Source organism: Ceratotherium simum, chromosome 17, assembly GCF_057802395.1.
Source record: "Ceratotherium simum simum isolate JZ-2026a chromosome 17, ASM5780239v1, whole genome shotgun sequence".
Taxonomy (NCBI): domain Eukaryota; kingdom Metazoa; phylum Chordata; class Mammalia; order Perissodactyla; family Rhinocerotidae; genus Ceratotherium; species Ceratotherium simum.
The window spans coordinates 41,931,015-41,952,336 of NC_141916.1; the positions used below are offsets into that span (position 1 = coordinate 41,931,015).

At 38.3% G+C, this 21,322-nt stretch overlaps 1 protein-coding gene across 3 annotated transcripts in view; it reads right to left on the reverse strand.

Annotated features, from left to right (window-relative positions):
* The window catches only part of PLEKHA5 (pleckstrin homology domain containing A5), a 234,539-nt gene that overhangs the window by 212,829 nt on the left and 388 nt on the right, over positions 1-21,322 (reverse strand). For all 3 annotated transcript variants that reach the window (XM_014791352.2, XM_087442696.1, XM_004435427.3), the window contains exons 2-3: positions 21,215-21,294; positions 18,857-18,914 (exon numbers count right to left, since the gene is read on the reverse strand). In XM_014791352.2, the coding sequence (XP_014646838.1) occupies positions 18,857-18,914; positions 21,215-21,294 (138 nt within the window). The remainder of the gene's footprint in view (positions 1-18,856; positions 18,915-21,214; positions 21,295-21,322) is intronic.

Genomic DNA, 21,322 nt, shown 5'->3' on the forward strand with positions numbered 1-21,322 from the left:
TCATCTTATTTTTCTTTATGTCTGACAAACTTTACATTCACTTGGTATGCATTAAATTTTTCATAATGAAATAAAACACATACTCAAAAAAAAAGTTTTAAAAAATTCTAAGCGTCACATATAAGTAGTAGTAAAAGAAATATTTGACCCACAGTTTAGACTACTGCTAATTGCATAAAATAAAGTCACCTGTATTGCATGAGACAGTTTAAATTACACAGATTATTTTAACCTGCCTTGCTCCTTTCACTGGAACAAGTCTGACCAAAGGGTTAAAGGGAAGAAAGTAATTACTATTAATTATTCTTCAGGTTACAGAGTCCCTATTTATGAGCTTACAGTCAAATGTTTTTCCTAAACTCATTTCCAGTGGGTTCTGGGAATTTGTAAGATCTTCCACCACTGTCATCCCTACTTTGTTGCCTATTAGGCAACTTTGTGGTTTGAAGATTATGAAATTTTGCTCCAGTTCACCACCGAGTTTGAACTTTCAAAGTGACTAACAGGAAAAACAGACTAAATATTTACATTTAAAACATCTACTTCTGTTAATACCAAGGTAAAAAAACTTTAGGACCAAAAAATAGAAAACATTAATGTGAAAATCCTCATCCTTGGATTTTGGACTTGATAAAGAGGACTACATAAATTAATGAAATCATTGTCCTTTAGTATTTGCTATATCATTAATGTTTCACATTTTTAAATAGTTTACATTTGTAAAATGTCATTTCTAATTTAAAAAAGATACTTAAAATATACTAAAAAACCTACAGTGAAAATACTGAAGCAATAAATGAGTATATACCTGTTTAGCATGTAAGCTCCTAAGAGTTCACAGCATGTCTACCTAGAGCCCCTTTACATAGAAATTCCTGGGCTGACCACTACCCTTGGCCAAATGCGTCAGGGCCTCTGTCTGTTAGTCCCAGGGTCACTTTTCTCTAAGAGTCTACTGAACCTAAATCCATCAGCCTCTCAATGCCCAAGTTCACACCATCCCCATTCCCGTTCCCAATCCATCCCTTGACCCAACATTAGCCCCATGAGGCTTTGCTCTGTCTGTCCCCGACTTAGCGTTCACTCTGCCTCTATTTTGTAAACTAAACTATCTGTGGAAGTGGTGCTCCATCATGAGCAAACTCCCCTACATCCTCAACCTCTTCTCAAAGCATTACCCCCAAGTCCTGGCTGTTAGACTTCTCCCTGAGCACACCAGCTGTCCTGCTGCACTCTCTCAAACATGAACTCTTTATTTCCTACTCCTCAAGGTCCTTCAACCACCTGACCCACTCATTCCCTGAATCCCTAATCCCAGGACCCTGTCATGCCCATAACCTGGCACATCTCAAATCACTACTTCAATGATCACACTGCATCAGCACAACCCCCAACCTCCCAGCATGCACATTTAACTACTCCCCTATGTGGATTCTCTGGTCTTGGGAGACTCTCTATCCTAATCCATCAGATTTCTTCTTGCCCACTTCCCTCCTTCCTAGCCTGAAGTCCAACGGTCTAACATTTCATCAAATTTGTCATACCCTAGCTCTCGTGCTCATCTGCCTTTCCTTGCATTCATCTGGAAAAACCCTTTGTGGCTCCCGCTATTCATTTTCTCTGAGCTGCCACTGCCCATGAGCCTCCCTAGAGATTCCATAAATACTTAACGAGCATCTACAATGTACCAGAGACAGAGCACGTAACACTCTGTATTTTAACAAGTTGCTGACTTGTTTATCACAAAATTGTCATTACAAATATTCAACAAATATTATTGAGCATCACCTAAGAAGCAGGTACAATTCTAAACTCTGAGAATTCAGCAGTGAACAGGTCAGAGGACACTCCTGCTCTCGCCTCTTGTGAGGCTTACACCCTGGGCCAGGGTGTGGGGAGACAGACAAAAGAAGTAAATGAACAACAACTGGAGCCAGTGGTAAGTGCCATGAGAAAAATACAACATGGTAACATGACAGGAAGTGCCTGGTCAATGGGTTTTGGTGGTGTGAGCAGGATAGGGAAGGTCATCGACTTGCAAGTCATCTCAGAAACACATTGAAACTTACAGTATCTTCTCTACCCCCACAACAGAAGCACTAGGGCCCATTCTGAACCTTAAAATGACATTGCCCCAATGAGACTACCAAACCAACTAAACACATCATGAAAAGAAAAAAAATAACACTACTCTACAGGAGTTAGAAACTGTTTTAATAAAGAAGAGAATCTCACACACATATCCACTTAATTTTCTATGTAATCAAAGGAATACATGATCAGCAGTGTGACCATGATCAAGCGTAATCCCATATTTGAGACAGAGGAACCATAAACTTCAGCTGGGTTCAGTAATTTTGGGGCATGTGTGCTATACGGATTACAAAAATGTTTCAATTCTCCATCCCTCCCTGTATCCACAACCTTTGCAATGTGAGTTTCCAACTCTTCCCTCAAAAGATGGAGTCTATTTCTCCAGTCCTTGAATGTGAGCTGGCTCGTGACTTTCTTTGGCCAACAGAAAGCAGTGGAAGTGATGCTGTCCCAATTCTGAGCCCAGGCCTCAAGGGACCTGGAGCACTTCTGCTCACTTGCTCGGACACCTGCCTTCACGACAAGAGCAAGCCCAGGCAAGCCTACTGGAGGATGAGAGATCCTGTAAAAGAGAGCCGAGTCATTCCCACCATCCCAGACAAGGCCATTCTAGATCAGCCAAGATCAGCAAAGCCTCCTCCTTGACACACAGCTGATCTCAGTTGAGAGTAAACCCAACAGAAACCAGAGGAATTGCCCAGCCAACCCAGGGACATGTGCGCAATAATATATAGTTATTATTTTAATACACGGAATTTTTGGATGGTTTGTTATACAGCAGGAACTGAAACAGTAAGATTAATCAATCATATCTATTCAACTTGGATAATCTATTACATTTCTCCTTTAATGTTTTTGAGGAACTGAAGCCAAAAATTGTGAAATATTTTAATTTCAGGGTCTTCTGCAATGAGGCTTTAATAGGCAGGATCAGGAATAGGCTTTAGCAAGCCAAGCAGGAACTGTTACAGTATATAGAAAGATTCAGAACTCCATCAGAGGATTTTATTTCTCCTACCAATATACTGCTTGTTTTCAATTTAGAGTTTCTTTTGCAGCTCTGCTGGGAAAGGAACAACAGCTGTACTGAAAATCATTCATCTAGGAATAATGAGGGGCTGACTCGATAGTGTAAAAATCTGGATTATTAGGTAATGTTCAAAATGGACCTGGGATTCCTCTGTATAAGAAAAAAATAAGCAGTTGATTTCCTTGTCCTTTCATCATTCTTTTCTGAAATACAGAAATTTCTCGGTATGAACTATTTCTGAGAAGCATGTCTACCTTCCCAAATTCACAAAGGATTTCGTTTCTTTTTTGTACACTGTCTTCTACCTCCTCCAAGAGTTTCAGTAACTAAGTTTTTGAAAGTAGATATAATAGGTACACATGCCACCCCCCCATCCCACTCATCTGGGTAAGGAAAAGGTTTAGTGGCTTGAACTGGACTAGGCCTGCCCTGCTTTCTACCCCGTGGGGTTGTTCTGAGAATCAAATGAGAGGGAAGGAGCAGAGAGTGTTCAGAAAGAATGTGACCTTGCTTGGCCCGTCGCCCACAGGTCTTAGTCCCAGCCTACTCAAGCCACCTCTGCATGGGCTCGGCCTGTGACAGCCAGCAGTGCATGCCTGAGAGCCTGTTCTCCAGCACCTTTACAGAGGCTGAGTATTAAAACATTTTCAATGTTTCAAACTTATATATTGACACAGTTGCAATCTCAATTTTCTTATTCCTTTTTATCAATGATAAGGGGTTCAGTTCTTTAACTTCTCCTCCTTCCACCCAGCCCCTTCTACAGACAATAATAATTTATTTGACAGTTAAATTCATTCATTCCAAAAAATTAAAAAATATATTTTTTAAAAACAGCAACACCCACATTCAAAAATTCCTTGTCATAGTGACTCCTGAGTACACTATTTCATATACTGCCTTCCTTATAATTCAGTTCTACCCGCCCACTGAGTCCCTAATGTTACAACGCCTTGAATTCTTCACTACCCTGGAGAATATATTCAAGCTAGGTCCTGCCTTTTATCTGCAGCCCTGGACAATAGTTACTTTACTCTTTAAAGAAAGTCTTCCTTAGTGCCACTAGGTATTTCACAAACTGGTTTCTAACTCCTAAATTACAAGGCCTTCTCAAATAGAAAACAACATTTTAAAAACCAAATGTGTATATTATTAAATGTACACTACATTACCACCAACAAATACTTACTGACTATCATGTGTAACAGTTCATACCTTCAAGAGGTTTAAAATCTACATTAAATGAAGACTTAAAATGATATTTTTAAACCGCTACTGGTAGGCCATGCATTTTTAAGCTGTTTTCTAGCATAAATGATACTGAAGTGTTCTCTTATACCCAATGTTACGAACTTGCAAAACAAATACCTGTGTATTTCATATCTACACCTGTTTTACAGTTTTTCAAAGTTTGTTCAAGTAAATTAACTCACAACATCATAAGCCTATAAAACAGGCAAGACAAGAATTATCCTCTCCATCTTACACATGAAGAAACTGGTGCATAACAGGATTAAGCAATTTTCTCAAAGTAGTATGGTTAATACAGGTAATAGAGTCAAGGTCTGACCCATGGCTACCGTCCACTTCACTAGAGTACTCTAGTGCCCACAGGCTTACAAATATGCACATTGTGGTCACAGAACAAAGAGCGTATTCCTCTTGGCAAATCTAACCTGCCTGTAAAGGGTCTAAATCACACTGTGCTCTGAACTTCTGGTTTCCTGGGTAGATGCACACTAGACTGTCCATTGGGCTGTGGATAGGTTGGCACCCCTGTTTATCCCTATTTGTAAATCACAATAAAATAAGAAAAAAAAATAAGCTTTACTAACATGTAAGACATAGATCAACAGCAATACATGTATATAATTTATAAATAAATATACATATAATGAGGGTGTATAATCAACAACTTTTTACTTGTAGGGGTGCACAAGCAAAATATTTTGGAGATCTCTACTAAGCTAACTGGCACACATATCAAAAATACAAATAAATATATAACATAAATCGTTAAGAAAAATAACAATAGAAACATAGAGAAAATATATGAAAGAGGCAATTCGCCGAAGAGATTCAAATAGACAACAAAGAGAGGAAAAGATGCCAAGCGTGGCCAAAACCAGGAACACGCAAATTCAAACAAGATACCATTTTCGTCCATTAGATTACTCAAAACAAGGCTGGTAATACCAAGTGCTGGCAAGGATACAGGAGAGGATAATCCTATACACGGCATGATGACAGGATAAAATAGTGAAGATTTTTTGGAAGATGGCCTAATTGTAAACCACAAATAGAAAAACCATAAATTAATCTGAATGTGATGTTGAATGGCTCCAACAGTTGGCCTGACTCCAATTGCCAAAGGAATTCAGGAAGCAAACGCGCTGTTATCATCCGAGGCTTTCTGATCCGTTACACAGTCAGTTTTGTACATGTCACTTTTTATCACTTTTCTATTTTTCAGTGACTCCATGGACTTACTGAAAAATACTGTTTTTCATTCATCTTATAATTATGCATTTAAACCATTTCAATATTCTTGGACCCCATTTATGGTGTTTAGCAGGATTTTTCTATATTTATCAAAAGCTAAAATACACATTCAACCTAACTCAGCAATGCCACATCTAACAACTATTTTATAAAAATATTTGCATATGACCACAAAGTTTATGTATATGTATGTTCACTACCACACTTTTAGAAATCGAGAAACAAATGGAAAAAACTAAGTGTCCAACAATAGGGGTATAGCTAAATAATCAAAGCACATTTTGCAACCATTAAAAGAATAGTGTTGACTTCTAACTACTAATATGAAAAGACCTAAGTAAGATATTTATTAACTAAAAAGGAAAATCAAAGAATAGTACATATTAAGAAGGTCATTTTGGCTTAAAAAAATATATATATAGGGGGCCATCCCCGTGGCCGAGTGGTTAAAGTTCTGCACACTCCCCTTTGGCAGCCCAGGTTTGCGGGTTCGGATCCTGAGCATGGACCTACTCCACTCATCAGCCATGCTGTGGAGGCATCCCATACACAAAAGAGAGGAAAACTGGCACAGATGTTAGCTCAGGGCTAATCTTCCTTAAGCAAAAAGAAAAAAAAAAAAGAGGAAGATTATCAATGGATGTTAGCTCAGGGCAAATCTTCCTCACACACACACAAAAATATATATACGTACGTTATGTATGTGTAGGTATGTAAATCCAAAGAAAGGGGAGTAGAAGGATGAACACCAAATTGTTGATACATATAACCTCTTGGGGAGGGAAAAGCATAAAAGGAGACTCCCCACACTACTGCATCAGGAGGAATAGTAACATTTTCCTATAAATCTCCCCTGGAATGCAGACAGCTATAGTGCCTACTCTTAAATCTTGCCACTGATAATTACTGGTTAAATCACATGAGTTAACCCAAAGGTCAAGTTGGCAACTCAGGCAAGCACTAAAAATCACACGCTCACACACACAAATACATACATATGTGGGATTATCTATCTATCCATCCATTTATCTATCCATCCACCCACCCACCCATCCACCCACTGATCAATAATAGTATAGGTACTTTGTTCCTCATCTATGACCTCTGCTACAGCTTTTTCACTCAGCAATGAGAGAGCAGTCCTGGTGTAAAATATGGATATTCAGTAAACTAATCTAGCATAAGACACCAATTATTGACTTCTTATACTACCAATTATATTAATTCAATGTGAAACCAGGATGAACAAAAGCTAAAGACTCAATTTACTCAAGTACCCAAATGTTTTTATTTTTACATTATTTAAGCTTACATGCAAGCTCATGAATTGCTTTTATTTTTTAGGTTTGTGGCTTTATGATATAAATTCCTAGCTATCAAATTATAAGGATGGTAAATACACCAGTATACCCATCTCCTGACCTAAGCCCTTGCAAACATCACTAGCTTATCACAATACACTTTCCTACTGATCCAGAAGTAGGTCTCCAAATTCTTCTGAATACAGTGCTCCAAACTGCTATTGCTAATCAATTAGAGTTGCGATGCTGGAAGAAACTGATTTACCATCTCTGGTAGTCCAGTACACCAATAGTCTGCAATGAACCACACCTCCTGGTACCCACAGGCTTGTGTAGTCCTCTCCTACTTTTGATTTTGGCCTTGGTCATGTGACTTGCTTTGGCCAACAGGACATGAGGAGGCACGATGCAAGCGAAGGTTTTATAAGCGCTTGTACACTGGGGCTTGTGGCTCTTAAAATGTTCCCTCTTAGAAGCCAGCTGCCATGTTATAAAGAAACTCTAGATAGACCACTAAATGATGAGAGATCACAAGGAGAGAGACCCTGGATATTCCAGTCACAGCCAACTTCCGGCTGAACGTACCTGCACGAGTGACCTCAGTTATACCACACGGAACACAAGAACAGCCCAGCTGAGCCCAGTCAACCGAAGGAAAGGTGAGAAATTAACCACAGTTATACAACATGGAACACAAGAAACGCCTAGCTGAGCCGAGTCAACCCAAAGAAAGGTAAGAAATTATAAATCATTGTTTTAAGCCACTAAGTTTTGGAGTAGTTGGTTATGCAGCAACAGATAAGTGAAGACTAACCCCTGTTCCAAACCATCTGAGTCACTAATAACGATCCACATAGATTCTCCATCAGTTACCTTTAAATTTCATCTGTCCAATCAAGAGTACTTATTGCAGGAAAAGACATAAATTTGTACAAATCTTCTAGAGGGCAATTTGGCAAAATGATAAGTAAGGAACCTTTTAAAAAGCTCATATTTTTTCCCAATAATTTCAAGTCTAGGAAACAGCCATGCATATAAAAATGTTATATAAGGATTTTTCTTACAGCAAAAAGTTGGAAACAACATAGCCATCTAAAAATAGAGGAATGATTATTATATATTCATAAGACAGAACATTGTAGTTATTAAAAAAATCTGCTATTGAATAAATATATAATGACATGAGGACACACAATATAACTTTAATGAAAACAGTATTCAATACAGTATGCAATAAGACCCAAATCCTTAAAAATATATATGTATACAATTATGCATATATACTGAAATATTAATAGAAATTCTCTCTGCATAATGGGACTGGATGATTTTTATTTTTTCCTTCTTTATACTCTTCAGTATTTTCCAAGCGTTCTATAATAAAAATGTATTACTTCTATAATCAGAAAAAAACACTTAACATTATAAAACAGGTTAGAAAAAAAGCAAACACACTTAACATAGAATTATATTATTTGATTTGGAATCATTCTCTGATATTTCTTCATTAAATTTTTTTGAATGCCATCATTATTAGAATGCATCTATATTCTGTGATAGAATAAAGTTTTCAAAATAAACGTAGCACAACAGATGCATTTTTCAACAGAGAAAAACTGACACCAAGTTTAACATGTTGCTTTCCCTCTACCATTGCCTTGTACTAAGAAAACTGGGCAAGGAGTTCCTTATTTCTTTTCGAGACTGTCATACTATCGTATTTTTTTGAGTTTTGAATTTTAGGTTGAATAGCTTTATAATAAATATTTAATAAAATGGGAATTATATGCACCTTCGATCAAGCTCAGCAAAAGCTGTTGGAATCAGTTCAATATGAAGACTAAAACTTTTTCATCTCAAAGGTAAATTTTCTTTTTTTTTAAGACCATATCTATCCAAGGATACAATATGTGAAAAGAAGCTAAGCCATTTGAAAGGGACAGAAAAAAAAAAATAAAACCATGTAGAACATCTATGGGAGGTATGTAGCAAGCAAGTTTTGGTAGCATTACTCAAGCACTGACACTGTCTGGGAATTATTCTCCAAGTGGCCAGTCATTTCAGAAGGAATCCAGAGGGAATCCCCAGCCTACCAGAGCAAGATGGAGTTTTGACCACAGTGAGGTTCTACTGCCACTTGTACTAAATCATAGCTGGTTTCCTCAAACTCTCTTGCTCAGGACAGCCAGCATAACACTGGTTTCTACTGTTTCCTCCTCAGAATCAACACATCCTCTTCATTCTCCCAGATCCAGGCCTGAACCATCCGCATACCTTCAACCACTCCCTCTGCAATGTAAGGCAAAAAGCTTCCATGATAATCATCGATACTATCATTTCTTAAAAGTTTGCAGATGCTCAGGGTCACGGTCTTCCTGGACTTGAGCACTTTGCACTTTATTACAAGTGAGGAGGAGTAGACCTCTGATCTTATAATCTTTTGCAGCCCGACTTCCTATGGTGAATTGGGCCTTTCTCTCTAATCACATGGTTTCTGGAAGGCTTGCCAATAGCAACCTGGGTGCAGCCAAGGACAGAAATTACTGAGGACTAGAGGGCCAGTCTTTGCTCCAGCAGTGGGCATGTGATCCAAGGTGGTCAGAGCCCTTGTCCAAGATTTTTTCATTAGAGAATAGAGAAGAAGCCTTACCTTTTGGGTTAAAAAGTTAAAAGGGTGTAATTTGGGGCTGTGGGCAACCATTTTTCTGGTTAAGTGAAGAGAAGCTTTCTAAGGTGACAAAAGGTGGGTGAGAAAGAGTCTTGAAGAACTTATTTGTGTCACTCCTGGAATTAATGTGGAAAAATAAGTTTGCTTTGGCTCATACTAGCTGGCTTTGGGTCACTGACATCTGCAACGATCAGAATCCTGACTAGATGACAAGTGAGAAGCAGAAAAATGCCCTTGGATGTTCAGATTTGCGTAAAGATTTGCTTTTCTTACAATCTGTAATAGGTCTTCATTTCAAATATCTAATCGCCTACTATGTGCCAAATGCTGGAAACATAAAGATGATTATGACACTGTCTCTGCCTTCAGAGAGTTAATAGTTCAGAGGGATTCTCTTGGGTGCTTCTGATGTCACTGGCCACTTCAGAGGATAATTCCCAAGGCTACTCCTTAGTGGCCAAGGAGTTCCCCAAGTGGCTCTGAAACTCCTATCATCTGTACCTCATGAGAACCACTTTCTACTTCTCTCAGGTTTCTACAGGACCCAATGATTTCAGTATTTCAAGATTTGGTCTACGTTCATTTTATCCACACTATTTATGATGGTATAGACTTCCACATCTCCCTTGTTCTCCAGAAACTACAGCAGCCTGAACTGTGCAAGTTTCTAAACAGAAATGGCGTGGTCAATGGCAAGGTCTGGGTTCTGGTTGTCTCCAAGTAGGCCTCACAGGTATCTGCATTATCGTGGCTTTATCACAGATCAGGCCCTACAATCAGGCCTCTGAGCAGATCCTATCTGTCTCTCAGAGAAGAATCACATAAACCAAACTTGAAAAACAGCTGATTTACTAAGTCATATTGGGTAGATAAATGTCACATGGAGAGAATATTTAAATTTCACAAAGAGCTAAATCATAACGTTTCTGAATAGCATGGAATTAAGTTGACTGTCATCACCAAAATTCATTCAATCCACTAATATTTACTGAGGGACTACTATGAGAAAGGCTTAGGTTGATACAGCCTAATGAACAAGACTGCTTTTCATGAAGCTTATCCATCACATGGGGTGTGGGCCAACAGTTATTAAACAGTGTTGCCTTGATTCTAACATGTACTTTCTAAATACATTGTTTCTGAAATAAGGATCAAGGAGTTTATTTAATATGGCCAGGGCTCTCTGTTTTCCCCCTGAAAAACTGTTATTAAACCAATGGTATGGGCCAGCCCCATGGCCTAGTGGTTAAATTTGGCATGTTCCTCTTTGGCCCGGGGTTCAGTTCCCAGGCATGGACCTACACCACTCATCAGCAGCCACACTGTGGCAGCGACCCACATATAAAATAGAGGAAGACTGGCACAGATGTTAGCTCAGAGCGAATCTTCCTCAAGCAAAAAGAGGAAGATCAGCAACAAATGTTAGCTCAGGGCCAATCTTCCTCAGCAGAAAATCCATCAATCAATCATTCATGCAATCAATCAATGCTAACTGATAATCACTGGCAGCTTAAAAGAAATAAATATAATTTGATTGTATAATTAAATATTTAATCATAATCTTGTTAAGCACTAAGGAGGAGAAATATAAGGAGAGAATCTGATGGGGGACAGAACTTACTCTGGAAGGGCTCTGTAAGCCCCGCAAAATCTCATCTTAACACAGCAGTTAGAGACCCTTTCAAAGGGTGAAGCCAGGTCATGTGTCTCCTCCTCTGCTCAGACCTGCAATGGTTCCCCATCTCCCTGAGTAACAGTCAATCATGTCAACCAATAAGACCCCCACGCAATCCATCCCATCACCTGCTTTTTCTCCCACACTCATTCCTCATCACTTCTCTCCTGATCCTCCATACTCTGCTCAATTTTTTTCCTTATGTGATACATTTATATATTCTTACATACCTTTATTTATAAAACATTTATTTATTATTTTACTTTGTCTAACATTCTCTTCCCCACCATCCCACTCCCCAGAAGGGTAGTTTTTCGGTCTATTTTGTTTAATGATGTATCCTAACCACTAAGACATTTAATTATGTGTTCAAAATATGTTGAAGAGAATTGAAAGAATGCGTCAGTGAACGACTGATTAGAAGACCTTGCCACTAGGACTGAACTAATCAAAATCAGTTGGTTAAGCCTTGCTCCCTATTAGATAGTAGAGAGTAACTTCTACTGCAGTTTTCCTCCTTTTTCTAAATTTCCATACCACACCAACCTCACTCCAAGTCTTTCTCCAGATATGGCAACACTTTCGCTCAGTTATGGTCCAACCTCAAGCCCAAGATGCTATTTATTCTTCATCTTTCAGGTGACTTTGTACTGCTCTCTTCCGATCCACTCTGTGGGGATTTCACAGCTGAACTTGCAGAGGTAGACTTATTTTTTAGGTTTGTGAGAAAGGCCTCTTTCAGTAAGCTCCATATTGTGCCAAGTACTCTCAATATCTTTGGTCAAAGCATGATGTATATTTCACAGTGTTTATCACAGTCTCCAATTATAGAGTTGTGATTATTTTATTACTGTCTCTCCCGCTAATTTAACTGTAAGCTCCTTAAGAGCAAGGTCCATGTCTGTTTCATTCATACAGCCTCAGTAAGTATTTGTTGAATGAATAACTATGGATGAATATAACATTCCTGGCTTGGATCTCTATATATGTAGATAGCCAATTAGGTAGCTGAGATAGAGGTGTTTCTTTTGGCGGCGGGGGCGGAGGGTGCGTGCGTATTTCTTTTTCATGAGAGAGCAACAGAAGATAATGTTGGGAGTCCTTTGCAAAGGCCAGATTTTAGCCACCTAAAATGCTATGTCCTCTCAAGATAAGCAGCTCAAAAACCAAACCATCATTAACACCTCCACCTAGAGTTCCCCTCACCCCCTACTCCCTTATTCCGGTCAAGGGTACCAATCACTCTTGTAGCCACTCAGACACAAAAGCTTTGAGTAGCTTCTGACCTCTCTGTCAGCCTCCTAGCTCAGCAAGACTCCTAAGGCCTGTCAACTCCTCTTTAATATCTTTGATCAATGGCCTCCTTCCTTTCCACTCCCACTGCTACCACCTTGGTTCAAGCAACTAACTCCCAGTTTACAGCAGCAGACCCAGAACTGGTCTCCCTGACTCCAGATTTGCCCCTTTCTAATCCATACTGCCTATATTAAAATCTCCCCTAAAACCTTCGCTTTATGCTATTAATGCTGTACCAAAAAACATCTGCAATAGCTTGCGTAGAAAATTAAAATCTCAGCCCGACATTCAAAGACCAGACACAGCACAGCTCCAAATAGTATTCCTAGTTTTACCTCCTATTACCCTAACATTTTCTATGTTAACATCACTTAGTTATCACTATTCATCATACACATTATACATGTTCCCACCTGCATGAGTTTATCCTACCAGTCATTTATATCAACCCATCTGAATTCCATTCACACCCTCAGGCCTAGCTCAATTCCTACCTCTTCCTTCAAGCCTTTCCAGGATGGCCCTGCCTAATTTGCCTCTTCCGCCTCCCATTTCTTATGACACTATCTGACAGACAACTAGTACCATTTTTCACACTATTAACTCCAATTTACACATACAAATATATACATGTAAATTTTTGCTGTCAACCCTAACTTATACATATCTCTTATAGAAAAATGAAAAGATCACAGGACAAGAGTATTTGTCAATAAATATTAAGAAACCTTTTGCCTTTCAGAGGACATCTCTAGACAGGGCTGTTTACATCCAGCCAGTCTCCAGGGCCTCCAACTCATTGTCTCTTCCCACCAAGTTTATCTTTTTCTTGTCTTCGTTTCTTCCTCCTTTCTAAACATACAGCAGCTTTGAGAATAAGAAAAATCAAATAAAGAGGTCTATCCACAGTAGGAGAAAAATAATTTGAGAAATCCAGAAAGAGTTCTCAAAATGCAACCACTTGAGTTGTGGGGACTCCTCTTGTTCTATCCCAATTAACTCCTTCAAAGACAAGAAGCCAGCATCAGCATCATCATGGACACCACTTATTTAGAGGCTGACTAGACGCTAGGCATTAAGCTGTACATGGGAACTACAAGTAGAGGACACTGAGCAGGACTGGTTCTGAGCAGTAGTCCTGGGCCAAAAGGAAGGACAATGAAATTCCATGATAAAATTCTCTAGGGTTGGATTTGAAACTCTAAATGCATTTTATCATTGAAATACTGTTATTTACGGTAAACTTTCCTACTCTGTCCCAGAACACTCTACTTTTCCTTTACGAAGATGCCATTTTTAAATTACATTTGTTTCATTTTTTTTAACACTGGTTTCTCCTAGTAGACTCAGGCCTCCAGGAAGGCAGGGTATCCGTTATATCCCCAAGCACCTAGAACAGCGCCTGGCAGTTACTAGGCACTGCTGAGTACATGTAAAGGAATGATCAAATTCCCAGACCCTGTTAATATAATACTAGTCAACATGTTTTTAGGGGGGTTAAACAAGTTTTTATTTGTCGGTTGGCCTACAAAGCTAATCACTGTTACTTGTTTCCATGAAATGACATCTCTAGTCCCAAGTAACCCACTTTTGGAGGGATACATATTATAGGACCTGTTTATACTGCCCTGTTAGGTACAGAGGGGTTTTAGCCCAGAGACCTTAATTTGAATCCTAGGGACTAACAGTGAAGCTCTATGACCTACAATAGGCCCTTTACCTCTTTAAGTTTCAGTTTCATCATCTGAAAATAAAAAGATAACAATAAAAGGCTATTGTGAAGATTAAATTAACTTAATGCTATGCTGAAGTGCCTAGCGCTAAATAAGTCCATGTCCCAACTCCATCTCTCTCTTGTAATATAATGCATATTTTTATCTATGTTACAAACTCCTTGAAGGTTGAAACCATAGTTTATAGCTGTGTTGTACCTAATTAATTAGCACAAAGTGCTTTACACCCGTAAGGATTACATATTACAGTCCAAAACTGTTATGAATATGAAAAAGAAATATAATGTCCATGAATTGTTCTGAGGCATTACATTGCTATATTCAATTATAATATTACAGTACTAATGTACCAAACAATTTTAAATATCAAATATATAGTAATATATTTTAACATTCTGTGGCAATTATGTTCCCTATCTTGGCTCATAGTTTAAATTGTGATAATCTATGAAGAAATAGACTTTTTTCCCCTCACTTACAACCTCAAATGGCTATTTCATACTAGAATTCCCCTCACTGTAGATTAGTTTGAAATTCTAAGCACACATTAGATCCAGCTATCACAGATACTGAAATGCAACTTCATTAGTCAAAAATCAAACACTGTTCTATTTGCATATCTAAGAAAAAGTTCAATTTTCAGAACTTAAAATTTTAAGTCAAGGAAAAAGCAATATGAAAATATAACCTCACAAAATTTACATACTGTTTTACTACCTTGCAAAGACTTTTTTTGATCCCCAATCTTGCCACATAAGACAATGACCTTTAAATAATCAGAACAAAGTTTCTCACTATTCAGAAAGCATTGTTTTAAGATGTACCTGGCACTTTAAGTTAACTATCTTAAAGCTTTGAAGCACAAAGGAAGTCAATGACACATCCATTACAAGCTACCATGACCTGTCATAGCGAGTCATCAAGCAATATTTTCAAGGAGTAAGCAGAAAGCTTTAAAACTTTCAAATATGTAAGATTATCTTCCACACTTTATGGGCTAAGTTATTTGAATATTTAAAGACACACTTTAAAAATTATAAAATTCACTGATAATTTTCAGCATTCTTCCTAAAGATAAAGAGCATGAAATAAGTGTTAAAAAGCAGTATGGAAACTCAATAATCAAACTCAAACTCTGTATATATGTATTTATACACACACACATAATAATTTAGAGGCTGGCTAGCTTAAGGTACACAGAAAAAATTTTTTTCTCAGAAAAAAGTTAAATATTATCTTTACAATGAAGAATTTTCAAATATTAACATTTTTTGGCAAAGTGGATTAAAGTAAAATGCATTCTCTATATTATATAGTCTGTTACCTAACTGTAAACTTTTATTAAAGAGCGAATTTCAAAAATTGTAGAAAGTGAATTGATTATCCAACTCAAATCTATACAACTGTTCACTGTGATCAGGTCCTTGGCTGACATAGCACTATTAACTGTTTCCAAGTAGCTCTCCAGGGAAGATATGTACACAAAGCACAAAATGCAGCAACAGAAAGCAAGCAGGCACATACAACTCTGGCACTACATGCCTCACACTTATCTGTGGTTATCTATACAAAGCTTAAAGAGAGAGACTAAAATAGTGAAGCAGGATAGGAAAGCTAAGCAGCTTTCCATATTTCCCACAGCATCTCTTCTTGGCACTGAGTTCATTATTTTGTAGAATACTGTAAATTCCCAGAATAGTATAAAATTCAAAGAACCCTAAAAATGAGTTGGAATTTACAAGTTGCCTTTTCCAGACAGCCTAATTGAAAGATGTGAAGACTGAGCTCCAAAGTCTTTAAGAAGGTCAAGACCACAGTCCAGCTCTTCCAACTCCTCCCCACTCCAATGCTCTTCTCCTTACCGCCCCTAGAGATGCAATTGTCAATATTAAAATATTATCCACAGATAAATTCTTTTTCACAGTCTGCCATTTTGAACAGAACCAGCATTTGTTCAGGAGAGAAATAATTTGAGATTTAAATGCTCCTCACTTGGGAACAAAAGTAGAAACAACTCAAATTCTTTAGGTCTCCCTTCTTGCTAAGGGAGCTTCCCAGGAACACAGGATTAGGAACAGCAAGAGGGTCGACATGTCTTTTATTGTCCTTTCTATCTTCCCTCTTCCCATGTGAACAAAATCCACCCTGCTCACTATATCACCTCTTTTTCTTACATGTAATTTGATCAATAACCTCCTTTCTTCATCTAAGAAAGAACCAACAATGAGAAATATATCCACTGACATTAAATACTTTCCTACTTCAGACTTCTATCCTTTCTTCTACTCTGAACATTCTAAATATAGTTTACGTTCCTGCTGTCTCTCATCTTGCTGTCTTTGCAGACTATAAGCTCCAAAGGCATGTTTCTGTTGTTTTATTTCGTGTGGCAATGGAAACAGTAATTCTTCTGACTACTTCCATGATCAAAATGAGATTCAGACCCGATAATATTCTGCAAAAACACTTCGTAAATTACAAATTTTAAGATAAAAGTAGTGTCTCAGTCATATTAGAACGATAAAGCATCTCTAATTGCTCATAACAATACAAGTAAGTAAAAAGTTTCTGGGAAATTACAGCTTACATTAGGGATTTAACTAATTTTAAAAACAATTAGTCTTCTGATATAACCCAGAAAGGAAAAGCAACAGCACCTAACATTCAGCAAGTCATATATTTGTTGATGATTATTTTACTTCAAAGAAGTTTAATGAGTGATATATTTCTATAACAGGCTCAATTTTAGAAAAATTACTTTCATAATATAAATTATTTATTGTTACTTTTAAACAGAATTATTGGCTGTCTATTAATACCATATGATTAAAACCCACTAGTTTAAAAATATCTTCAGAATTAAAGTAAAATTATTACAGCTTTCTTAATATTGTCCTCATTTTCCTGAGAAACTTATTTAGGCACGACGCTGAATTAAGATTCTAATTTGTTTAAGTCAGTGTAAAAGGAAATCCAATCAAAATGGCTAGTAAAACAAAAGAAAACTCAAAGTCTTTCTAATAGCTTAGTTCTTAATTAAAACATATATATTCAGCCCACACAGAATAACATTTCGTACTGTCCAATAAACATTCAACTAAGAATGTACACATTCATGGAAATTAAAATATTACTGAGAATTGTAGTATTACTCCTATAAGATCAGCAAGGCTTAACGTACAGTAGTCAAAACTATATTGGATAAAAATAAATGAACTCCATGAAAAAAAACTGTCTTCCTTCAGAAATAACAATACTACGTCCAAAAAAAGAAGCGCCCCTTTTCATGGCAATACAAATTCACTTTAATTCAGGATGAAAAATTCTTTATTACTCTTCACTTTACTCACGCCTTTATTTTTTAGGCCATCTAATAATGTACAGCACAATCTCCAAATAAAAGATATAACTGAAGAATACCCAGAGAAAGACCACATCATGTAACTCCTCCATTCCTGTATCTTACTTCTGCTTTCTCATTTTTACATCCAAAAGTAAGCATTCCTAATACCTATAAATATCCCTTGACATTTTATATAAATATCATGCAAAGAAATTTTAAAACCATACAAGTAATTACAATTTAATGGAAGTGTGGCATGATCTTAAAAATGTCACGTAGTAAAATACCTTACTGGGCCCAATGAAATAAAGGTACCTTTAGCTAGTTACCTGTTATTACTAATAAACTACCGACATCTCAACCAAATCTTGTATTTAAGCATTCTCTTTCAAGACTCAGTTCCTTAAAATTAAACAGAAAATTTTAAAACAACCAAAACAAGCTCTTAAGTAAACAGTTTCTAATTTAAAATGAAGATAAAACCACCTTTATTTTCCTTTGGAGGATAAGAAAGTTTTCCTACGTAATGTTGACATCAAGCATTGTATTTGTCTCCAAGTACTACCAAGTTAACTCTGAATAGAAATTAGTTAAATATTTTATAGAATTAGTTTAAAGGTTAGGACTGACTGGTCACCTCTCCTCTGCAAGCTCTAATGAAAGCCATTTATTCAAACACAAACATCAGTAAAACATTCAGATGTATTTTTACAACTTAGATATATTTAAATAAACAGAGGCAAATTACAAACAATACTCCAACAGATGTTTGTAAAATATTCAGTATTTGTTTTTACTTTCAGCCCTGCCATTGTTCATCAAACTGCAACCTAGCTTTACATCACTTCTGCTATTTATTAAGAGCTGTGGTCAAAACATACATGAACAGAATTCACTTAGAAAAAAATAAAGATGGTAACATGCTAAAGACAAAATACTATAATGCTCTATCACCCACAAATATATACAGAAGCACCAAAAACATTAATTGTGGCCATAAATGATCTAATTTCCAAATCAATGAATGTCCAGGCAAATAACAAAAGAAAACTAAGTGTCATCTTTTCTCTCAAAATTCCAACACTATGTCAAGTCAATATTATACGATAAACCTTAAAAAATCATGATCATATCTAGACATACAACTATTCAACTGAGGATTAATCATAACATTCAAATTACCAAGGGAAAAAAATCATAACGAAAAAACTCACTTTATATAGTATCTTGCACCTTCAAAAGTATATGCTTCTTCCCAGCCAGTAGGCAAATCTAAAAAACATATATTTCATAATTAGCATTACTTCAATGGGATGGCAATATAAGTTTCAATCTATTTTAATTACTCGTTTTCATGATCAGCTATTTTCGAAAATTCATTAAGTAGGTTTCTAACCAAAAAAAAAGGTGTTGGACTTGAATTAAAATTCATAGTAGATATAATACCATTTTTGGAAAAATAGTAATGCAAATTTAAAGCCATCAGAAAAAGTATCAACAATATTAGAGATTATCTGACAAGGTTATACACTTGAATGATCAGAGTTGAGAGAACTATGCTCTGGCATCCAAAACAGCAAAGGGAAGCCTTTAATCCTAGGTAAAATACCCACGATGGCTGGCTGGCCAAAAAACTGTGCATAAAAGACAATACTGCTTCTTCTTAGGTATATTGTGTCTATTTATGACTACCCCTTTCAGCTACATAAATGAATCCATTCAGGAAGTGTCACTGATGAGAAAGAACTTCGTTAAGTACTTAATTAGGGGAAAAGAAACCTAACCTTATATACTTATATATGTGTTTGACTTTAAGAGATGTGAGGTTTCAAGTAATAAACCTGGGAATAATTTGGGTGAACAATGGTAACTTTATGTGCTACGTATTACTCACAAATGACAGGTGGCTTGGATTTAATCATAATACCTCTCTGAAATAAAAAGCCACTGATGTGTGTATAAAACCAGAGAATCAAAGCAAAGTACACCAAACCAGAAAAAAATCATGATTATGTCTTTAAAAAAAATTAATGTGAAATCATATACCAGAAAAAAAATTTCCTGTGGTGTGGCTGTTATCAAATCTGTGGGGGTATGTGGGATACAAACTTATATTACACATAACCAAAATAAGCATGAAATAATTCCACAAGATGATTAGGCTAAATAATTTCAATACCATATTGTCGTTGGTGAAATAAATTTGTTACTCTTCGTAAGGCAAAGAGGCCATCGAAGTTGAAAAATGTACGCAAAACACTGAAAGATATATTTAAGTCAACCGGGGAGTTAAGAAATATGACAGTGTATTAGTCAGAAATGCCTTAAAAATGAAACCTCATCATGCTTGCTACACCAGCTTTCCCTTTCCTCCTCCACCTTTTTGCAAATTTGGAGGTATTAGTCACTTCAGTGAACTCCAGATTTAATTTAAAAAAAAAAGCAGGCATGTTCAATATCCTGGCAACTTTAGGAGATTCACGGAATCTCTGAGTTGGAGAGAAAGTATCCTGGAGGGGAGATCTGAAGGACTGCTGAAGCCAGCCTCACCTTCGACCCAAACAGTTCTCAAGCCTTTCCAATCACCAGAAAGAGAGGCAGGCCAGTAAGGGAACACATGTTACATTTCAAAGACAAACAAGTTTCACGAATGTAAACAAAGAATGACAAAAGAAAGCCAGACCAGTCCTTCTCCAGCTCAACTCACATTCAGCATTCAAACAAGCTACCAGAGGCACCAGAAAGATCTGCTTCCCCGCCGACCCCCTCCAATTAGGGTTCAGATGCCCACACACGGGACACCCCCTAGCACGCCCACCGCCTCCTGGCGGTCTGTGCAACCTCTGCGCTGCTGCCGGGGACTTTGAATCTGGCTGGCCAGCCACTGCAGCTGCAAATGCCTCCTCCGGCTCCGGCTGCTCCTCCGGTGGCAGAGGGAAAACACCAAGCGTTTCCTGAGCTGTTCTCTATCACACAGAGGATCGCAGCACCCCCAAAGTGCTCTCCTCCTGCTCCTCAATCAGCCACCTACCCATAAATCCCACCTAGGAGGAGGAAGCTGCACGGCAGGAGGCAGCTCTCCGGGGAGGAGGGAGAGGATGTGGATCAATTTTCCTGGCGGACGAGTGGCTGGGTCCCGGGGAGCGGGAAGGGACCTCCTAAAGGGCGAAAAGGGGTGAGATGGGGGTGGGAGGTGGGGTAGAAGGATTCAGGAGTGGCTGCAGGAGGAAAAACTCAGCATTCCAGGTTGCCAGGGAGAGGGGAGCCAGGCACCCTAGGGGCGTGGGGGATGTCCAGGTTGGGATGGGAGAGAGGGCGCAGGAAGAGGGCGCCGTCTGCAAGCGGTGATGAAAGGCTAAGGCGAGAGAGGCGTCGAGAGACTCGAAAGAACTCCCGCGGCGGGGCCCCCGCGGCCCCTCTACCTGCGGCCGCCCCGCCGGCCTCCGCCCCACCTCGCCGCCTCCCGGGCACGGCTGCTCGGGGCAGGTTGCCGGGAAGCGGGCGGCCCGGGCTCTGCCGCCTCCTCCCGGCGGAGCCCAACTCCGCTCGGGCCCGGCCAGGCTCAGCGTTACCTGTGCTCTGGCGGCGGTGCCCGGTGACCACGGCCTCGCCGGTGACGGGGTGCAGCCAGGTGGTGCTCTTCGCCTCCTCGCTGCAGGGGTGAGAGAAGGGGCAGACAC